The 16,345-nt window shown below is 39.4% G+C and overlaps 1 protein-coding gene across 1 annotated transcript in view; it reads left to right on the top strand.

Annotated features, from left to right (window-relative positions):
- Positions 1-13,013, top strand: part of CDH4 (cadherin 4) — a 995,035-nt gene extending 982,022 nt beyond the window's left edge. The window contains exons 14-16 of the mRNA XM_087928929.1: positions 4,879-5,018; positions 6,105-6,269; positions 8,841-13,013. Coding sequence (XP_087785055.1) covers positions 4,879-5,018; positions 6,105-6,269; positions 8,841-9,047 — 512 coding nt within the window. The 3' untranslated portion in view covers positions 9,048-13,013. The remainder of the gene's footprint in view (positions 1-4,878; positions 5,019-6,104; positions 6,270-8,840) is intronic.
- Positions 13,014-16,345: the final 3,332 nt, after the last annotated feature.

Here is a 16,345-nt window from a genome sequence, read left to right as displayed (position 1 = left end):
TTAAACTTCCAACATAGAAAAGCCCTGCAAACATTGTCTGATCCTGCCAAACTAAATCTGATCTTCCAATGTTTGCCCTTTTTTTTTTTTCTTCCCTGACACTTTCAGTAAAAAGTTCAAAGCTGGGCTCCCGTCTTCTTTCTAAGCAAAACAGCCGAAAATGAGTATCTCGGAAGGTTTGTTTATTTGATTTTGGAAAAGACAGAGAGCTTGTAAAAAGGAGGAGACGAAGTCCAAATTGGATTAGACGAGCTAATGTTTTATCCAGTCTCTGTTGCATCCCTTCAGAGAGAATCTCACTTCATTAAAATGAAATTAGAGCAGCTGCAGCCTCTTGCAGATTTGAAAGGGATTTATTCTAACGAGGGAGCAGTGCAGAATGGGAGGGGGGACACGGTAGAAATAGCTGCCCCCTCAGCTGGTTGTAACATGCTGATACCTCTCCATGTAGGCATTTGGGACTGAGAGGAACACTACTTTCTTTCTTTTTTTCCCCCCAAATTACTGCTGCTTTACTTGTGATGAAATTCACCACTGGAGAGGCAGGATGGAAGGAGAGGCTGTGTAATCCAAGAGTTAACTCCTCTGGCTTCAGATTTCGGCTCACTTAGAGCAGAGGTGGAGAATGATAACCTCTTTAGGACTTGTGGACTTCAATTCCCAGAATTCCTGAGAGATTTAACTTGGAAATGAGGAGAAACTTTCTGATAGTGAGAACAATCAACCAATGGAACAGCTTGCCCTTGGAAGTTGTGGGAGCTTCATCACTTGAGACTTTCAAGAAGAGATTGGACTCCCATCTGTCAAAACTGGTGTAGGGTCTCCTGCTTGGGGAGGGGGTTAGACTAGATGACCTACAAGGCCCCTTCCAACTCTAATTATCTATTATCTGTTATCAATGGGAATTGAAGTCCACAAGTCATAAAAGGGCCATAGTTCTCCACCCCTGATGTCAGGCTACAGAACTTTTCCCATTCAATCAACTAGAATGAACTTCTGAAAACGTATCGAAACATATCAAAAGGAATCCTTTATTGAGATGAGACAATTCATGTAGGGGTTTAAAGCAGTATCTAAGGTCTCTCAGGCATGCAGAGATAGATAAGGGAGTTTAAAACCCCTCCCCTTATCCTGATGTGTATTTAGTAAAACAAAGAGCCAACATGTTAATTCCCCCCACCCCCTTTTTAGAACAATCTTTTTCAGGGTTTCCCAGGGCATACCTAATCCCCCCTCCCTTTTTTTTAGAATGGTCTTTTCCAGAGTTTCCCAGGACACATCTCACTGTGGAATTTTTATGGTCTCTTCATCTCCTGGCTGTCTCTCCCAGAGGTGATAGGTTCCAGCCATCTGGGTTTCATCCCTCCACTGTATCATGTGTAGGTTATACAAATTCAATATAGGATTAAATATATTCAGGTTACATCAAGAAGGATTTCTTTATCAGTCTTCCTCAGCCTTTCTTCTTCCATTGAAGAAATGACAGATACATGGATCTGACATCTGACTTAGAAAAACCTTTCCCTGCCTCCACATGTCATAACCTGCAATTTTTCAACATAGAAAATAGTTTGGTAAAATTGCAGTAAAAGTTAAAGGTTTTCCCTGTGCGGTCATGTCTGATTCTAAGGGGTAGTACCCATCTCTTTTTTTCCTAGCTGGGGGAACCAGCATTGTCTGAAAACATTTCCATGCTCATGTGGCCATCATGACTATATGCTGAGGTGCACGGAATGCTGTTGCCTTCCCACCAAAGTGGTACCTATTTATCTACTCGCCGTTGCATGCTTTCGAACTGGTAGTGGGCAGGTGCTGGAGCAAGAAACGGGCGCTCACTCCATTCCACAGCATTATGGATTCAAGCCCAGGCTGTCAGCTTTCCAGCTGAAAGCTCGGCATCTTTAACCGCTGATCCATCACACCCCTTAAAATTGTAATGATAATCAGGAGGTTATCACTGCAAAATTTTGAGTGTTCCAGATCATAAGGGGCACTTTCCCATCACCAAAGTGGACTCTTTCTCAGGATAATTAGGCTGGGGTGGAAAATAAGTCCTTCTTTGGAGTTAATGAACGTCTTTATTGGTGCACAGGGAAGGAGGCAAGGAAGAAATGATATAGACATGATGAAAAAGTTTTACAGTTCTCCAGTTTTTGTCATATTGATCTATCAAGATACTGAATCTGGATGCCACTTTGTCAGGCATTATTTTAATGTATTTATTTATTTAAGATGAATTATTCTGCCTTTATTATTTTTATAAATTATGCAAGGCAGCAAATCTAACTAATACTCCTATTTTCCCCACAACAGCCAGCCCATGAGGTAGGTTAGGCTGATAGACAGTGACTCACCCAAAATCACCAAACGAGTTTTCATGCCTAAGGCGGGATTAGAACTCACAGTCCCCTGGTGATTGGCTCAAAGTCACCCAATGGGCTTTAAAGTGGGACTAGAACTCATGGTCTCCTTGTGATTGGCCCAATATCAGTCAGCTTGCTTTCATGGCTAAGATGAGACTAGAATTCCTCATCTCCTGATGATTGGCCCCATGTCACCCAGCCAGCTTTCATGCCTAAAGCGGGACTAGAACTCACAGTCTCCTGGTTTCAAGCCTAGTTCCTTAACCACCAGACCAGATCATTTTCAGACAGACATTCTACATCATGAAGAAAGTGCATAGAAAATAAAATTAAACAATTAGTGTAATCACAAAAATCCTCATTCGTCATATTTTTGAACCTTGGAAAGTAATCGGTTGTCTTTGTAGGCTGTACAATAACACAGTTTACCAATTGTGTGTTATTTATTGTATTTAGTATATTTGGTAGTATCGTGTTTATTGGGATAAAGCAAGGGGACATTCCCAGAAGACAGCTCAAAATGAATCCTACAGGGAGATCTGGTTAATTTTGGGGTAAGAGAGGACCAGGACACCCCAAATGTAGAGCCTAGATTGGGACATTTTTTAAAAAAAAATCTGGGAAAAAAACAACGGCAAAACTGCTTCCAGGCGAATGTACTGACTTCCTGATAATGCCTGTGAGGCTACGTCTAGACTTTTCATCAACACATATTCACTGCCATAGTACATTCAGAATTGATGGCATTGTAAAAAGTGTCAGTGAAAGTCATTTCGTCGACAAAGAGCAGCTGTGAAAACCTACCACCTAGCACTTCTCTACTGTTGCTAAGAAATGCCTATGATCTGTGTACTGAGTTGATTTCAGTTGAGAAAAATCTTTTTTACCTTTTTAGGGTACGTGTCTAGAATGTAAGCTAGCGTATGTACCTTTGGCATTCTGAGTATCTTTCCAAAAAACAGTGCTACCTGCTACCATACTAGCCTACTTTCTACCTACGAAGAAACAGATTATAGCTAGGCTTACTCATACAGAACCATCTAACACAGAGATCTCCAAACTTGGCAATTTTAAGACTTGTGGACTTCAACTCCCAGAATTCCCCAGCCATCCAGCTTTAAGACTTGTGGGCTTCGGCTCCCATAATTCCCCAGCCAGCCAACTTTAAGATGTAAGACAGAGTTGAAGTACACAAGTCTTAAAGTTGCCAAGTTTGAAGACCTCTGATCTAACATCTAGGTTTTTCCCCTATTTACTGCCATTGATACTTCTCTGATAATAAAAAAGTGCAGATGATTCTTGAGTTAGGATTGTAATGAAACCTGCCCATCAGCGTTGTAACTCATGATGGTTGTAAAACCGACCCGATTTTACAACCTTTTTTCTGGCAGTTGTTAAATGAATCATCATAGTTCTTAAGTGAAATCCCAGTTATTCAATGAATGTCACAGTCATTAAGTGAATCAAGACCGCAGTGTACAAGACAACAGGATGCTGCAGCCATAAATGACTGGCTGGACTCCCATGTCCCCAAAATGCAAGCACATGACTGTGAGGATGACCCAACCATCAGAACCTCAAATCTGAGTCTTAAGTACTTATCTGATAGGTCCATTAGAACTTCAAATAATCATTAAGTTACCTAAGTTGTGCTCATTTCAGTTTCAAATTGCACTTTATCATATAACTCATTCTCATTGCATTTAGTTGAAGTTTGTATCTTGCCAATATGAGAGATTCAAAGGCTGGAGTGATTTCTAATGTTCCCAAGGCCTTGCTCCAGTCTAAAATTAACAGTAGCAACACAAGAGGTAGCATTTATTTCCTCTGGATATAGGATGTCCCAGGATAATGTTGCAGAATCCAATCTGAGTTGGTCAGCGGGACCAAAAGTTTATTCTTACAAGCTTTTGGGCTTCTGCTGGAGATCATTATCAGGGAACTTCTGTTTCTGCAGAACATGTGGACTGGGCTGTTGTACACGTATTTATATGGTTCCTTGTTGTGTGCTGTTTTTAGTTGTTAATTAGAGTGTTGATGGCTGGCTATTAAATTGTTAGTTGTTGTTTCCTTGTGCCAGTACGCCCTTGGCTCCTAAGTACCTAGTAACCTGTTGGTAAATCAACACCCTTATTGACTGACAAGGGATTCATTTCCCAGGCTTCAATCATTTCCCTGGCGATTTTTGTCCCAGCTCAGCCAACAATCATAGTAGCGGCTAAATTGAATGCATGTCCTTGTTGATTGCAAAGTGAGACTCCCAATGAGTTTGCGTGTCCTCATCTAAATGCTCACTCGTTTTTTCACAATATGGCGCTTAGCTTCCATTTATTATTTCTCCTATTTGTGGTCAGTTCTACAGATCTGAAGCCAACACAAAGTATAAGCTCCTGCTCTTGAAGAAAAGATGGGGTAATATTGACTGTACTTTTCTTTGCTGGGGTTGATTGTCCTTAAGGAATAGGAATTTTGACATTCAGCTGTGGTTGTTATATTTCAATTGATCTTCTTCTAGCCATGGTTCTGCTTTTTGTGGTATGGATGAAACGGAGGGAGAAGGAACGTCACACGAAGCAGCTACTCATTGATCCTGAAGATGATGTCCGGGACAACATCCTTAAATATGACGAAGAAGGTGGCGGAGAAGAAGATCAGGTGAGGATTGCCCCAACTTTGTGAGAAGTCAGTTACAGTTCACAATAATGCAAAAAATTTGAGATGCTGTATCTGAACTATGGTTACAAGACTTATAGCACAACTCTAAAATTTCGATTAAATTGTTGAGAAATTGATGACGATTTTAAGGAGTTGCAGCTCAAATATATCTGAAAAATGAGTGCTATAAAAACACAGTTCTGTATTCATCTGTCACCAGGAATAGAATAGAAATAGAAAGAGGAGAAAAGAAATAGAATAGAATAGTATAGAATAGAATAGAATAGAATAGAATAGAATAGAATAGAATAGAATAGAATAGAATAGAATAGTTGGAAGGGACCATGGAGATCTTCTAGTCCAACCCCCTGCTTAGGCAAGAAACCCGATACCATTTCAGACAAACAATTGTCCAATGTCTTTTTTTAAACTTCCAGTGTTGGAGAATTCACAACTTCTCGAGGGACACTAAGGAGAAACACTAATTTTAAAATTCAATATAACCTAGAAAATTTATAAAGCACACAAAGTTCTCTTTGTTGAAAAAGATCCCCGGGAGTAATATGGATTTTGGGAAACTATAATGTCATTGATCACAGCTTGGTTTCTTTGTTTCTGTTGTGTTCTGCCACCACCTGACATGCCAATCCATAATTCATTTGAACTTTGGATTTGATTTGTTTAAATCGGTAGTCTCTCTCTTCCAAATCAATTACAAATTAGTCTGTGGAAAGATCATTCAGTGGCAGAGGCCATCAGATGGTCATTGAATAGAGCATCACTTATGCTCCAAACCCACGTGGAGATGTCTCCAGAATGTGAACCGAATAAGCAATTAGTCAAGAGTGATGTGAGTGCATCTTGGTGCCTTGTAAAATCTCTTCAGCGCCGTCCAGCCAAAGATCAATAGCATTTCATATATGTTTAATTAAGTAGCAATATAAATGCCATAAAGTTAAAGGCTCTGTTTTGATTTCCCTTAAACTTAATCGTATTATTCAGCTCCCCCCATGGCACAAAGATACTGGATAATCTTCAGTGAAAATCTGCCACAGCTTCACTCTTTTCCTTCTGTATGCATGATAGGATTATGATTTAAGCCAACTTCAGCAGCCAGAGAATATGGATCATGTTTTAAACAAGGTGAATGGAGTCAGAAGAGTAGATGAGAGACCTGTCGGTGCTGAGCCGCAATATCCGGTACGGCCTGTCATCCCTCACCCTGGAGACATCGGGGATTTTATTAACGAGGTACGTTACTGCAGATTTCTGTAGACTGTTACTGTAGGGTTAATTGGTCACCAAGAGCTAGGGAGAGCAATTACCATGCCCAGAATATAGACAAGGATGGATGGATCAGTGGGTAGGTGGATGGATCAATGGATGGAGGGAGGGATGTCTTGGAACATATTCCAAGAAGGGAACTGAGGAAGGGTGGTTTTGAGAGAAACCAAAGTGTATAAGCATTGTTTCATTTCAGACACAAGTTAAAGCATACATTTATTATAATCTAGTGTGTAGTTGGCAGGGTGGTCAAACCAGATGGTGATGGCCTCTAACGAATCTTGGCTGTTTTCAAACAAGCTAAGATCTGCTTAGGATTTGGATAGAAAATCCCAGGGCTAAACTTGGGCTGGAGTGCGCTGAAGAACTTGCCAGGGAGTTCGTATAAAGCAGTATTAGTAAGATAATTTACCAGTAGTCCTATTCCATCCTTGTTGCTCATATTCAATGTCTGGGCATCCCTGAAGATGCTTTGAATTCAAGCCATCGACAGCATTAGCAATTTCATCTGCTTAGCTTCCGCCGCCCAAACGCCATCCTTCGCATTCTTTATTTGCTGTTGTGTTCACAAAACATTACAGCCTGCCCTTCCAACAGATTGCCCAAGGCAAATCAAGCATAAAGAACCGATGGAACCGACATTTAACAGCAGCAAATTGAAACTATAAAAGCAATAAATACGTAGCAGCCACCCAAGAGACAGATCGGCTGCTTCTGTAAAGCAATGAGCCAGTGGTGAAGGTAGCCATCGGATACAGGACTGGTAGCACATTAGTGCAGTGCTCTAAGGCATGTAATCCTCCATCTTGGGAAATGTGTTCATTATATTTAAACAGTCTCCCAGATTCACATAACAACATTTACAAACTTAACAATTGTAATAATTCACTTAACAACTGTGGCAAGGCAAGTTGTAAAAATGGGGCAAAACTTGCTTAACGATTGTCTTGCCTAAGAACAAAAAAAAATGGGCTCAATTGTGGTCGTATGTCAAGGACTCCTTGTAATGTGTTGAGAAGTAAAAACTCTGTCAGCGGGCCTAGTAGCACTACTACAAAAACCATGTATGGCTGCTAGATAAACCAGAGAGTGAGCAATTTATGGCCCCAAGGACAGACCACCCCAAACAATCTTTCCCCAAAATTCTGCAGGAAAATAAATGAGATATCCAGCTTTATGTATCTGCATGAGTGCATATATCATCCAACTCTCAAGACTCCAGGGATTTGACAATAAAAATTGGGGGCTGTGCCATTGTTCAGGCTAGTCAAAAAGTTGGTTAATTAAGAACAGAAATAGGAACACAAGAGATTTTGTGAACTAAAAACACATTCTTCAAAAAGGCTTAAAGTCACTGAAAAATGTTCTGAAGATCTTCACTTCTGCCCTTCCTGGAGACATCCCTGTGGTAGCAGCTTCTGCAGCTCTGTAGTCCCCGAGGAAGGCTAACATTGTGGTCTCCAATCTGGAGAATGCAGACTGCAGAATAATAGAGTTGGAAGGGACCTTGAGGGTTTTCTGTTCCAACCCTCTGCTCAAGTGAGAGACCCGATACTATTTCAGATGACTATCCAGTCTTTTCTTAAAAGCTTCCAGCGATGGAGCATCCACAACTTCTGAGGGCAAATCATTCCACTGATTAATTGTTCTCACTGTCAGGAAATTTCTCCCTAGTTCTAGGTTGCTTCTCTCCTTGGTTTGTTTCCATCCATTGTTTCTTGCCTTGCCTTCTGGTACTTTGGAGAATAGGCTGACTCTCTCCTTTGTGGCAGCCCCTCATATATTGGAACACTGCTATCATGTCACCCCTAGTCCTTCTTTTCTCTAGAAAAGAGAAGGTTGGTAGCCCTATTTTCAAGTTTTGAAGAAACTTCATAGAGTCGAGATTTGTGTAGCACCACTCAATCCAACCAAGGTTAGGATGTTCTTCCATGGATTAGCCTCAATCCAAAATAGCAATAGCACTTAGACATATACCTCTTCACAGTGCTTCACAGACCTCTCTAAGCAGTTTACAGAGTCAGTCTATTGCCCCCCAACAATCTGAGCCCTCGTTTTACCTACCTTGGGTGGATGGAAGGCTGAGTCAACCTTGAGCCAGCGAGACTCGATGTCAGCTTTGGAAGCCATATTAGCACCAGAAGCTTCCACACTGCTACATTCTTGAGCTTGGGAAGATGGGAGGGGGATTTTATGGAGCGTATGTGGTTAGACATAATAACATTCTTCTTCTAAGTCAAGGTCATGTTAATTCTGCACCTGGCTGAGGAGTAGAAGAGGAGTAGAGGAGACATCTCAAGTTGGGACAGATGGTGATTGGGGCATGTGATGGAATGATGAGTGCAGGGGATGGATTTGTAATGTTTTACTTATCAGAGGGAAAACCTGGAACTTTCAGATTCAGGATTTCCCGGATGTGCCAGTATACCTACTCTAATAAAAAGAAACTTTGAGAAAATGCCTGTCTTGGGGTTTTTAATTGGATTTGGGGTTTTCTGGATAACTTTTTTTACAGCAACATCTTCTTAAACATTCCAGGGCCTGAGAGCAGCCGATAATGACCCAACGGCCCCTCCCTATGACTCCCTTCTCGTCTTTGACTATGAAGGAAGTGGTTCAACAGCCGGGTCGGTAAGCTCACTTAACTCTTCAAGCTCTGGAGACCAAGATTACGACTACCTTAATGACTGGGGACCGAGGTTCAAGAAACTGGCGGACATGTACGGGGGTGGCGAGGATGATTAAAGTGACCTCACTTTTCTTGTTTTGCAAAAAGAGGAAAGCTATAGCATTTAGAAAGAAGAGGATGGAGAGAGAGAGAGAGAGAAAGCAACCCAAGGTGGATGAAAGAAGAAGAAGAAAGGAGTAAAACAAAAAACAACTTAAACAAAAAAAAAACAAAAAAAAGAGAGAGAGAAAGCAGAAGAGGAATCAAGACCTGTTCAAAGAGGCAGCGTTTTTTTAATTAATACCTTCGGCCGACTGTATTCTTTTTAGTGGTGACTTAGAGTGTTTCTGTTGCTGTTGTTTCTTTCTTTCTTTCCCCCTTTCTCTCTTCTTTTTCTTCTTCTCTTTTTTTAAGAACGTTGAGCTGTCTAGCATGAACACGTGTCTCTGCTGCCTTTTTATTATTATTATTTTAATTTTTCCCCCACCCTCATGTGTCAGCAGGGAACTTGCTTGTTTTAACTACTTTATGACTAAAGGGAGTGAAAGGCACTCTGTCTTAACTTGAATTTCTTAGAACAGAAGCACTGTTTTTAAAATATATATATATATAGGTATATATATTTGAAAGTGCCTTTTGGTACATGTATCAGATTCCCTCAATCTCAGGAGTGTTCAGAAAGAAAGAAACAATTTATGTTTCCACCGTGTCTTGGACACCACACTCTGTAAACCCTTAAGCCAGTTCTAGCTGGGAAGGAATTAAGGAATTAACAAAAACAAAACACATGGAACAATGGTATGGTTTATCTTTTGGGGTTTGTGGGTGGGGGGACAACAAAAGAAACATGATGTTAGTGTGCAAGAGAGGAAACCAAATTTAAAACGGAGATCTTGGCCTAAAAAAAAATGGCGAACTCAGTCAATCTGTTGTATATATCATTCATTGTTTATCTGATGCAAAATATTGAATTGGGTTTTCTCTTGTGACTTGGCCACATATGTGCTGTAGCTGCATAGAATTATAGCATTGGAAAGCCTTGGAAGAATCCAAGGTGTTGCTCTTACCTAAACCCTACAGTAAATGATCCGAAGACCAAAGGTCGCTTATGTGTAACTTTTGTCCATTTTTTTTTTCCATTTCCTTTCCAAATTCTTTCTTTGAGAAAAACAAAAAAAAACAAAAAAAAAGACTTGTTCCTTCTGCTGAGTCCATGGTGGAGTTGTGTATTTCTAATCGATGTTTGTTGCAATGAATAGGATGTGGGAATCTGGTGGGATTATTTGATGTACAGAACTGTAAGCACCTGGAGAAGTGATTTCAGGTTAACCAGCTTGGTCACTAGAGATTAAAATGCAGAGAAAGGCAACACAATTTATTTTGGCCGCATTCGGCTCTCTGAATGTTATAGTGTGGTGTTTTTCCTCCTAGACTGCGTTAATGCAGAGCATCGGTTTTGTAGACTTGTTTTCTTTTTTTGGCCACAAAAAAAAATCACCTTCCTTATTGTATCACAGAAAATGAACAAGGCTAAGCACAAAAAAACAACAACAAAATCTAACTCTCTTATTATATTAACGGATGGTTGAAGGCCAGAGAATTCAGCCAAAAAATTGAGACTGCCTTATTTTGAAGAATTATAAAATGAATTGGGAAAAAAAATAAAATAAAACAATGCTAGGGACTAGCTTGTGGTACCAATAGTCCTTAAAATACCTTGAATGCCATTGCATCAGTAGGGGTGGGGGAACCTTAACAAAGAACATTCTCTTACTGATGTTATAACATTTATTCTTGAAGGATTTTTTTTCTTCTTTTGGTTTTGTTTTGTTTTTTTACAATAAATCAGACTAGATAGGCCTCTAGCCTGAGTCAATATGTGAATTTCCTTGCTATTACACCGCAGAAAACATTTATCAGAGTAAATTTTTCTATGACCCTCTGATGCTAGGGAGGAAAAACAAATGATTTCAACTGAAAAGCACATGCAAATCAATAACATATAAAAACTAATTGAATAGCTAGATTCATCTGACCATTTCTTAATAGGTTACTTCATTGTAAAACAACAACAAATTATTATTATTTGATACATGAGTTTCAAATTTTCTACTTCCCAAAGTGAGGTATAAGTCAGGATTCACTTTAGAAATGCTGATGTTTATATTTGACTTAAGTTGTGAATATCATGATACGCTTCAGGAATCTTCACTTTTTGAATTGCCCACCACTACTTATCAAATCACGACCAATTCAAACAATCGATTAACTTACTTGGAAAGTCAGTTTGATCCCTGTTCAATATTAATTATTTTTTGCATATGTAATAAAATTACATCCAATAGACTTTTCTCATGCAATGAACATTGTTCCTGAATGCAACACAGCTAAAGTAACATTTCCAGACTATGGCAAATATCAGATCTGATTAGATGATTTCTGATAAAAGAAAAACAGGAGAAATCACTTTCTAGAAACTATTGCATCAAAAACTAATCAGCTGAGTAAGCCTAAGACAAATAATAATGTTGCATCTCTTCATAGATTACCTTCCCCAGAGCCAGGAAAGGAACTAGAAAATAAATAAAAGTATGAGATAAGTGACTATAATTCAGAATAAAAGATGGCCTCTTTGATCCTCAGAAATATTTGATATGCAACCTCAGGTAGATTTTGAGGCCTAGTTCAGTGATCATTCACCTGTTTTGCATGTAGCTAATTGTAGGTGTAAGTTTTGGCTTTGTCAGGTGTAAGTTTCCTAAGGAAAATGTTGGGAAAGCTTTTTGTACAAGTATTTGGAGTTCTACTGTCAGTCACACCAGTCTCATACCACCTTACTGGATGCAAATGGAAAAAAAGTTCTTTTCCTCCAGCAAAGAATCAACATTATTAGAAGTACCGAGTTCATATTTAAGAATCATCAGCTTGGATAATTCCCCCCACGCTCATTTTCCTCTGCAGAAGGAAATGCTCCATTTTTGGAAGAGGGTTTTTATTTTCTGGACAAAAATATAAGAGCCAGAAACACAATTGCCATAAAATCCCCTTACCCAAAAATGATTGCATTAAATGGCATTTCACGAAGAACCCAAATAGTGTGGAAACCTTGAAAAACCACTATTAGTTATAATAGTTCACTCTATTTTTAGAACGCGTACAAGTTTTCTCTTTATTTAAAAAAAAACTGGTTACTTTTTTTCTACAAAATGGCTAGAAATTCATTTAACTATCCCATGGGTATATCTTGAATATTATGAGCCAAACCTACCAATTAATGATGGCACTTCCTGATGAGTGGTATTTCTATCGAAAGGCTATTATGGGATAAGAAAAGGCAGGTAATATCACCGGGGACCTTGTGATTAATGTGCTTAAATGTTGACAATGAAGCCAGACTTATTTGCTGCATTCTGATAGAACCTCACTATTATCAAGGGTAGCATGCTACCTAGTTTGTATGTAGGGTCTGTATTTACAAAGAAAAAAGAAAAAAAAATTACAATTCTGCAGTTTTTCCTCTCTCTCTCAAAAATGTGTTTTTTCCTCCCCTTTAATGATTTGGACTTAACGTGGTTTATGTCTAATGTTTGTACAATTATTTAGATTGCATGGATGTGTAATGTAAAAACCACATTTAATGGAGATTGAGCCACTTAATTGTGCTATCAAATCTTGGATTACCTAATGGATAATGGACAAAAAGGCCTGCAGCAGACTGAAGAGGAAGCCACGAAGGTTGAATTAGCTATTATTTCCTTCAAATCCAAGAGGGGGCACAATTTTGGAGAAATTGTTTTGATGGTCCATGGGGGAATGGGGCTGACCATGTTCCCCCAACACACTCTTTTTTGTCAATATAAAAAAAATGATTCTCGTTTGGCACTGAGGGGGGAAGGAATGAGTGCAAATAAATATTTCAAAAGGTTGTTAAGAGATCGTACTAGAATGCAAGCTCCTTTGTCTAGAGACTTTGAAAATGCTCCTTGTGCATTTTATATTTCATTGTATCATATTTTCTATAAAATGCAATTTCTGTAAATTTACGCGCATTTGAAATGTGTCGTGTCTGATAATGGAATGTGGTTTTAAAAAAAAATAATTCTGGAGGGAAAAGTCTGCCTATCTGTTATGTTTTAATGCACCAAGGTTGTGATCATGTTCCTCGATGTAATGGTCATGAACTCGAAGTGCATCCAGGATTTTGCACTCTGCCCAGAAATAATTCCATGAACAGCAGACCACATTGCAAATTGCTTTTGCAATCCAAAGTGTGGTTAGTAGTAGCAGTAAACCTACAGGATCCTATTGTTCACCTGAAGACCAGGTTGCATTGTTCTCTGGATTATGGCTTTGGACTTCCAATCCATCAACCTCTGAAACCAGAAATTGACTCTTGTTTTAATTTTTCCCAGTTTGGTAAAAATGATCATGAGAGCTACTACATGGTATCTTTGATGTTCTCTGAGCATGGTTGTTGTCTTGCAAATGTTTCATTACCCAATTAGGTAACATCATCAGTGCACCGGTGACGGTACCTAATTAAGTAATGAAACATCTGTAAGAACACAACCAAGCTCAGAGAGCACCCAGGACCCTACAATTCAACCCTGAACTACAACTATTCTCTTCTATTGAGAGGTATTGAGAGCCAGCAGTGAAAAAGATATGATGTCCAAGGGAAGGAAGAAAAAAATTACTTCTGCTGGTCTTGCAAATTTCCCAGTTTAGCTGGATAATCTGGAACTTCCCTCTTCATGAAATGTTGTTTCTTCTTCTTCTTCTTCTTCTTCTTCTTCTTCTTCTTCTTCTTCTTCTTCTTCTTCTTCTTCTTCTTCTTCTTCTTCTTCTTCTTCTTCTTCTTCTTCTTCTTCCTTCTCTTCCTCCTCTTCTTCCTCCTTCTCTTCCTCCTCTTCTTCCTCTTCCTCCTCTTCTTCTTCTCCTCCTCCTCCTCTTCATCCTCCTCTTCTCCTCTGCTTCCTCCTCCTCCTCCTCCTCTACATTTTTGCTATATGTATAGCCTAAAATTCACATCTATGCAAATGTGCTATATAGAAGTAAGAGGTTCATACAGTGTAGAGGTAGCCCATACAAAGTGATAGTGGCAACCAAGTTAATGGCATTAGCTTAAAATATATTGATGAAAAAGTGCAGGGGACAGGGAGGGAGCCTGGGTCTATGTGTCCATAAAGTCCCATGCCTGCCTTTAGGAAATCACTATAATTATGTTGTATTTTTAAGAAGATGTTTGATCTTCTTCCTAGTCTATACTTCCTGGGCTTAACAGGAACCACACAAATAGCTCAGCTGACATAAAACCAACATAACTGGTAGTTTCAATGAGACGTTTCCACAGGTAGAATGAAGAGAAGAGCAGACACCATTACACCCATTTCTCGTCCTGCCCTCAGGTGCTTTGAGGATTAGGCTGATCCTCCTCTTCTTTGTGGCAGCCCCTCAGATATTGGAAGACTGCTAGGTCACCCCTGTTTTTAATTGCTTATGTGCTTGATTTATATCATGCCTTTCTTTTGCAGAGTTCAAGGCAAGTTATAGGATTTTCCTTCATTTTATGTCAGATAGGACGGGCTGAGAGAAAATAAGAAAGCTCCCGAGGGGATTTTACAGATAACAGATAATCAGAGTTGGAAGGGACCTTATAGGTCATCTGGTCCAATCCCCACCCCCAAGCGGGAGACCCTACACCATTTCTGACAGATGGGAGTCCAATCTCTTCTTGAAAGTCTCAAGTGATGATGCTCCCACAACTTCCGAGGGCAACTTCTGTTCCATTGTTTGATTGTTCTCACTGTCAGAAAGTTTTTCCTTATTTCCAAGTTAAATCTCTCCTTGTTCAGTTTCCATCCATTATTCCTTGTCTGGCCTACAGGTGCTTTAGAAAATAGATGGACCCCTTCCTCTCTGCGGCAGCCCCTCAAATATTGGAAGACTGCTATCCTGTCTCCCCTGGTCCTTCTCTTCACTAGACTAGCCAGGCCCAGTTCCTGTAACCATTCTTCATATGTTTTAGACTCCAGTCCACTAATCATCCTGGTTGCGCTTCTCTGCACTCTTTCTAGAGTCTCAACATCTTTTTTATAATGTGGTAAACAAAACTGGATGCAGTACTCTAGGTGTGGTTTTACTAAGGCATGGCTGAAGGTGGATTAGAGGTTGGGTTTCCCTATTGCTAGTCAAACTCTTTCACTACTACACCACTCTGGCTGTGAAAATGTAAAAATTGCCCATTGGAGATTCCATCTGCTGCAATGAAATGTTTATACATACTGACTCTCAAATCCAGCTGGGATCACAGCAGTCCTGTTATTTTAGGTGTTGGTGGTGAGGAGACCCACTATATAGGCTCTCTCACAAGGATCAGTTGAAAGGATCCAAAATGTGGCAGCTAAAATGATTGGGAAGCTTTTCCAATAGAATTTCTGCCCTGGGCAGGGGTTGGACTAAAAGACCTTCCCAGTCCCTCTCAGCCCCAGGATTCTGTGATTCTGAGAAGGACAGATTGACACGATCATTCTGAAGAAATGGAGAACAGGATGAGGTGATCAAAAGAAAGATTTGAAATCAAATTTGAGATGGTTTATACGTCCTGTTCACTAACTTCCCATTTATGAACTAGTACAAGGCGTGACATTTTATAATCCCACCCAAAGCCACATATATTTAAATATGCAATGAGTTCATCAGGGAAACATGAGTTGGGCAAGGTTTGCACAAAAGTCCATACATACATAAGAAAATAATGGGACAAGTGCATTCTTTTAGTAAAAAAAAATACCTCCTAAAAGACAAATTTTGAAAATAGAGTTGTATGCCAGAAGAAATATGTATGAAATACATGGACATTTTAGTGAAAACTTTAAACAAAATTACAGATATGCAAAAATGAGACACGTGAAGGAAAACTTAATTTGAGATTCATCAGTTGATGCAGTTGATTTTGTATCTGACTGATGGACATTTCAATGAAATTGTATATCCATTATTACATTGATAACATTGCAGTATTCTCACCCTCTACAAAATGTTCCAGGATGTAATGAGTTTCCAGACTTCTTAAAAGCCTCCATTGATGGAACACCCACAACTTCTGAAGGAAGCCATTCCACTGGTTAATTGTTCTCACTGTTAAGAAGTTTCTTCTTAGTCCTAGTTTGCTTCTCACCTTGTTTAGTTTCCATCCATTGATCCACGTATTTTCACAGAAGTGTCCACCCAAAATAAGTATCATTTTAAGCAATGTCTCTGCACGAACCATAATCTCAACTACTAAAGTTGGTTAAATCAACAGCATTCTCTTATCATGTATGTATTCACCGATGCAAATTGGCTTATTCTTCTATGCATGGAGATATGTCTT

Source organism: Pseudonaja textilis, chromosome 3, assembly GCF_049901715.1.
Source record: "Pseudonaja textilis isolate UNSWEBS1 chromosome 3, rPseTex1.2, whole genome shotgun sequence".
Taxonomy (NCBI): Eukaryota; Metazoa; Chordata; class Lepidosauria; order Squamata; family Elapidae; genus Pseudonaja; species Pseudonaja textilis.
The sequence above is the reverse complement of the archived record's forward strand: the minus strand, read 5'-3'. Positions and strand labels throughout refer to the sequence as shown.